Source organism: Myzus persicae, unplaced genomic scaffold (assembly GCF_001856785.1).
Source record: "Myzus persicae strain clone G006 unplaced genomic scaffold, MPER_G0061.0, whole genome shotgun sequence".
NCBI classification, from domain to species: domain Eukaryota; kingdom Metazoa; phylum Arthropoda; class Insecta; order Hemiptera; family Aphididae; genus Myzus; species Myzus persicae.
The window spans coordinates 50,319-57,203 of record NW_019104425.1 but is presented as its reverse complement, the minus strand read 5'-3'; the positions used below and the strand labels follow the sequence as shown (position 1 = coordinate 57,203).

The 6,885-nt window shown below is 36.9% G+C and overlaps 1 protein-coding gene across 1 annotated transcript; it reads right to left on the bottom strand.

Moving 5' to 3' along the window:
• Positions 1 to 2,318: 2,318 nt before the first annotated feature.
• LOC111042087 lies at positions 2,319 to 4,881 on the bottom strand. Its single transcript, XM_022326575.1, has 2 exons — positions 4,286 to 4,881; positions 2,319 to 3,306 (listed from the first exon to the last, which is right to left on the bottom strand). The coding sequence occupies exons 1-2, from the start codon at positions 4,811 to 4,813 to the stop codon at positions 2,326 to 2,328; spliced, it is 1,509 nt and encodes a 502-aa protein (XP_022182267.1). The 5' UTR covers positions 4,814 to 4,881; the 3' UTR covers positions 2,319 to 2,325.
• Between the last annotated feature and the right edge of the window lie 2,004 nt (positions 4,882 to 6,885).

The window sequence follows — 6,885 nt, the reverse complement described above, 5'->3', positions numbered from 1 at the left end:
ATAAGCATGATACATGTACATATTATATACAATTATGGCAAGACCACATGAAGTACACCCTTGCTCCGTCTATTAGTATAAGATCTATGGTTGAAGCGCAGATATAGATGATAAACTAAATTGTTAACTAGTGATATGATGTAAAGTTATTATCCACCATTTTGAGTAGGTCAAATGCATGCGAAATGTTATCAAAATTTAAATTCTTGTTTAAAATATTTGAAATGTGCATTCATTTTTATTGTCGCACTTAATTATGGTTGTATTTCGTCATTCATAAGTTCGTTAAACTAAATATTTGTATAATTTAGGACAATTTAAATGTAATATTTAAAACTGTAAACTATAGGTATTAAGAAATTTTTTGTTGAAATCAATCTGATTATAGGTATTTATTCATAGCTGATTTCTTAATTTCTTTATCTTTATTAATAGTTTATGTTTGTGTTTAATGATGTGATATGGACTGTAACCGGATACTCATATTGTCAATATCTAGGTATTAGGCCAGCGTATTATTATTATTTTGCATATTATAATTATTATTAGTAAATAATTATTTTGTGAGCCCATATTATACTTGAAATAATTTATTATTTTGTTTATTATTTTTGGTTGCCATAATATAGAAACAAAATGAAGGTAAGCCCAGCGCATGCGTATGAACATAATAAGTACGTATTACGTATGTAAAACGTCCTTGGAAAACAAACTAAAACAATTTTTAGTCGTTTTAGTGATTTTATTATAATCAACTATCAAGTAAGTAACAACAGAAGACATTTTAAACTTCAAAATTTTGAAAAATTATAATGTATAAGTTATTTAAGTTTCGAAAATTCATAATTTTATTCCCATTGATCGCTATAGAAAATATATATACAGGTATTTTATTGTTGTAAAATATCACACTTTCCAGGTGGTTCTTAGCATTTTAAGATATTTAGTATAATTCGTATTATTAGAAAGCAAACTACTATAATAATACATATAGTACATAATTTATAACACACACCTCATCGAGCCTTAAGGTTGACTACAATCTGTCGTTGGGCGCAATTTAAGGTATCCCGTTGTGGAACTCAATGTAACATCAAGGGAGTGGTCGCCTACGAGCAACGTCTATAACACTACTATATCACAAATTGTATAAAACCAGAAGGTGCACTTCTGAATTTACTGATAACTGAAACGTACCTCAATACTGTAGGATCACATAATATGAGAAATACATTATTGTACAACATATTTACTATAATATTATTGTACCAAATAAAATGACAATAGTATGGAATTTGGAGAGAGTGATAAATATCAGTGATGTGTAGTTAATAATCAATACATTTCTCATAAATACTTCGTTTCCCTATTCTTGGTCACACGATTTGAGGTGGATTTTGTTTTTTTTACGTTTTACATATCTATATCTATACGACTATATGAGATACATTATAGTATATTAAGAACTAACTACTAAGTATACCTACTATATAATATATTATGCACAATATAAAGACGATAATAATATAGTACCTAACCCAGAATGATAGTAAAACGCAATACTTAGTTGCATTCGTATCAACGAATATCATGATAGTGTATTCATATAGGTGGAAAATTCAACCATTGCTCAGTAAACCATAGGTTTTTAGTAATGATTGTAATTGTACCTATTGGATCAAAATTCAAATTCAAATAAAAAATATTATATTGTCATATCAGGATAGGAGCCATACATAACATTGAGAAAGAAACAATGGGTCAGCCACCAAACCTATCTCAAGACGAACCAGCTTACCAAACCCTTTGAATGTGTGATGGGAACTTCAGTCTCACCTGAAATAATTTATTCAGACAGTAATGATCATTTTTTCTGTGGCAAAAACTATTTTAAAACATCAATTGTTTATCCATAGATCAATGATGACAAGCCTCGTCAACCCTCCCTCTTAAATACAAGTTAAGTAGCACGCTCCAATACTAGACTGCATTTTAAAAATTCAAATGTTTTACAGTACACATACTTTCTTCGTTTTATTTTTTGGTAAAAGTACCTATGTACCAACATACTAATATGAAATTTGTCATAACTTTCATTATTGGTCCATAACCCAAGTATTGTGGCTGTAAACTAAAATTCATAGGAAGATTATACTACGAGAGTAGAGGTTAGTGGTTAATTGATTATGAGTTTTTAGAACAACTCGATCTGGAGCTCAAAGCAATTACGAGTTGATTTGAGTACACTATATATTATTTATAATAATGCTATATCGTATAATTTTGTATATATATTATACATAGATTTCAATAAAATTGTATGGTTTATGGATGAGGTCGACCTCCTAACCATCCGGTTGTGACGTCACGATCTCGAACTTGTGTGGAGTTATGCCGAGCTCTAGCTTCAGCCGTCGTGGTTTTGCTAGACCTTCTGACAGCGCAACACTTAGGTTTTGGTGGAGGTGGTGGACAGCACGGTACCGGCTCCTGCGAACAGTATGCTTTCGGCCCTAGTGGGCAGATCAGTTCTGGTTTCCGTGGGCAGCATGGATCCGGCTTCTGGAAAGGTTCCTGCTGTGGTGGGCAACATGGTTCCGGCTCCCGTGGACAACATGGTTCCGGCTCCCTTGGGCAACATGGTTCCGGCTCCCGTGGGCAACATGGTTCTGGCTCCCGTGGGCAACTTGGTTCCGGCTCCCGTAGACAACACTGGTCCGGCTCTTGGGGTGGTTTAGGCTTCCGACAAGGTTCTGGCGTCCGACATTGTTCTGGCTCCTGACGTAGTTCCTGCTTCCGGCAAGATTTCGGCTTCCTGCAAGGTTCCGGCTCCCGGCACGGCTCCGGCTCCCGGCACGGCTCCGGCTCCTGGCACTCACTATCCGGACACGACTGCTGTAATTCCGGTTCGATCTCGACGGTCACACCGAATAGTTTGAACCGGAAGTTTTGAATCTCCCGCATGATGTTCCGTTCTAGTTGAGGATCGATGGGACAGGATTGGTCACAGACAGGCGCGTTGGCCCAGTATTTGCACAGCTCGATCATGATGTGGTCTAGTAGTTCGGCACTGACTTCGCATTGGGCCATGTTCAGCGCCGCGAACGACCCACGCATCTTCCGCCGCATCTGCACCCAGTCGGGGTTGTCGTCAGGGTCTGCGAGTGCTATTTCAGCCGCCTCAGCTTCCGCCCGAGCCCTCTCGTCATTGGATGGCAGATCCTTCTCACAGAACTGTTCTACATTCTTGTGTGGCAGATCAAACCGATCGCTGGCCTTGTTCGGACATCCATGGTATTCCGTTACCTGTTAATATATATTAGATGTACCAAATAACTAATATTATTATAATATGATGATGATGACCGAGACAATATAAGATTTGAATATTTTTTCAATAACGATTCAAGACATTTAGCAGTGTAATCTTATATACTGAATTGTGTTCGTGTTTTATGTTCACTTACACACTCTTCTCCCAATTTGTATGATTTCACACGACTTTTGGCTTTGCACCAGTTGCATGGATAATTTAAGGAGTTTGGATGAATTAATAATGAACCGATTTTCTACGAGCATTCCTTCGGGGGTGTATTTAAGATTTAAGGGCAACAAAAGTTTTTCCCCCCTTTCCTCGGCACACAAAAAACAAAATACCAACATTGTAATTCATAATAATTATCTATTTAATTAAATATTTTTTTTTATTTTGTAATAACACAATAAATTTATTTAACGACGAAAACAAGAACATCTTATCAAATAATATAATTATTGATTGGCAACTATCATTTTAATGGACCTGCATATTAATAAAGTAGCTGTGACCAGTGTCAAAAAATTGAATCGTTTGTAAAAAATGTTCTCCCACAGCCCTTACCATAGAAATATAGGGGAAAACCCAACATCAAATCTACCCGCCATTATAATAATTAAACAATGAAGTAGCCAATAATGCTAATTAATAACGATAAATAACAATATTAACAACAGTAACAACAAAAATTATAACAGTGACAGATATAAGATTTGGTATGAAATTGAGTCCATATGGACTCAACACTAGAATAAACTGGGTGCGGGAAATTCCTAAAGATATATATTTTTTTACTTGTTAGAAATTCTTCATTATTCTCAGTAATTTATTACTTTCCAAAGATATAAAATCTAGGAAATCAACCTGCAGGGACCCCTAGAACAATAATAGTCTTGAACCCCTGGTTCATTTCACCCACCCTCCTCCCCACACAACACCGCTAATTCAAGGGCTGATACCGAACTGTACCTCGGGAGCACATCCGTCGTGCACGTCCATCAGGTCGGCGTTTGGGTTGCACTTGCCGGTATCACACAACACGTTCCGGTTCAGCTGATCCAGCTGCCTCTCGTGCTGTTCCCGGTGCCTGAGCACTTCAGACCACACGGCCAACCTGACCTCCTCGTCTCCGGCCAGCCACTCGTCCCGGGCACACCAGTAATCGGCCCAGTGGTTGCACTGGTAGTACAGCGCAGACCACTCGTTGACCACCGTCGGGAACCACGGTTCGTCGTAATGCTGGCCCAGTGCCCGGAACAAGCCTGCCGCCGCACACTTGGTCGACTGCCATTCGACCGAGTCCTCGAAGCACGATCCCGGACAGGTTGCCGGCTCCGGTTCGTCAACTTCTTGCGCACATGCGCTACGCCTACGGGGCCTGAGCGCTTCGCACCGTTTCTCGCGCATCGACTGACCGTCCCCCGGACACGGCAGGTGTTTCCTCTTCTTCAGTGGCATCAGAAACGTGTCGTCGCCGTCCGGAGCGCAACAGGTCATGATGATGGCGTTGGGATCGGTCGATGTCGATGACTATACGACGACGACGGTGATGTTGATGCGGACGATGACGATGGTGGTGATGGCTAGTCTCGGTCGACGGATCAACGCTTTATCGTTTCGATGTTGTCGTCGACGGTGCTGCCGTCGATTATGTCGTTTTTGTAATGTTATTATAGATATGTTTGTTTACGTGTCAGTCTTGAGTTGTATTCTCCACACTCGCTCGTCGTCGATTTACTTCGACGAGCTTGGATTTTTTGATCCGTTTAGGTATATTTTATGAATATAATATTATTTTAAAACAGCGCAAGTTGTATAGTGTTAACGTTAACCGAAATTCGGTTTAGTTTAGTTGTTTTTTGTTTGTCCAATAACCACACGACGACTACCAAGTAAATAATACCTACATCGTCGTGGCTACAATTAAAAGTGTATTATTGTACAGGGCGTTCCACAAAGAATGAAAGGATCTTGATTATTATTTGTAATGAATATAATTTTGGTGAGAGATATTATATTCCAAACCACTCTCAAAACAGTGGCGCAGAGCCCTATGTTTAGGAAAACCACGGCCTGGCCACATTTTTAAAAGGTGATCAGAGAGGAGGCCGAAGGTTATGTTCATGACTTTCTGTCTTTACAATATTCTAACCAACATAATACATTGTGTTTGATTATTTAATGAAAATAAGCGATATATTAATACGTGGGAAGTACAGTCTTTAGATAATAAGAAACTAATTTTTAAAAAAAATGTTCAATGCAAAAATGAAATTCGGATTTGGGGCAACTGATTGGCTTGAGGCCTATGTATTTTCATTTAGCCTGATGACATTTTTAGAAGTTCGGCTCCAAAATAAAGTTTCCCGGCTCACCGGTTGGCACGAATACTAGGTACTCACAAAATACACGGATATTTATGTACACTAAATTTCTGCGCTATGGCACGAACGCCCAAATTTGTATGTGATGTTCGAAATTCCAGAATGTCTAATTTTTCTTTTAAAGTTAATCGTTTTCTTTTGCTGGCCATAGCGCACTATAATAAACGTTCGTATATTGGTATCACAAACCACAACTAAACACACATAGAGAACACATTAGTTACAATATTTCGTCGACTCGATAATATTTGAATGACTGGGCGGATAGGATAAGATTTTCATGTCCACTTTAATAATGCACACATAAGGTAACTTAATGATTGAGGCTTCTATTCAGGTGTTCCAAAATCATTTTTAATTTAAGATAAACATTTTCAATATCAATGTCATAAAAGTGTGCTGTATTTAGAAGATTTCCTATACATAAATAGTGGAAATAGTGGAAATGTCCTCGTTCCCGGGAAAACGTCTGCTATTTAAAAAGGATACATGTCAATTGATCGAAGAACAATTGTTCGCCAAAATCAAATTGGTTGTTCAATAACGCGATAACTTGAATAAGTATTATAATCATAGACTTTTTTAATAGAACAACCCACTTCATGTTTCCACCGAGTCACATCGATAATAATTTTATATCGTACGTGGTGCACTTTGTACCTACTTAGATATAAAGATAATATTGGATTCAACCGCAATAGTAATTTGATATCGTACGTCGAGTGGTGCATGGCAAATCCGAAATTATTATCGTTTCAGTATTATAATAGTGTACCTACTTCAAATATTTTTGACACGTTTTGAGTTTTGCCATCATGAGTTTGGTGTATGTAACCAGTGAAAAAAATAAAAGATTGTTAGAATACGGAGGGTTTTTACATGGACAAGAAAAAATAACCTAACCAAGATAGGGCTAAGAGAATTTAAAAAATTTGCACTGATTATAATGATTTATTTGTTCTAGATTATCTACTTGGAATAGCCTATAATTTTCAACTGCAAATTTAGTTTTTAATTTTACGTATTTTTTAGTGATATTAATTGACTTCATTTTTTAAAATGCAATTTTATTAGCAATTTTCTTCGACATTTTTGTTTAATGTATTTAATTAATAATTTATAATTATTAATTTAGCGATTTTATTTGACATTTTTATTTAAATAATAAGATAATAATAATATAAT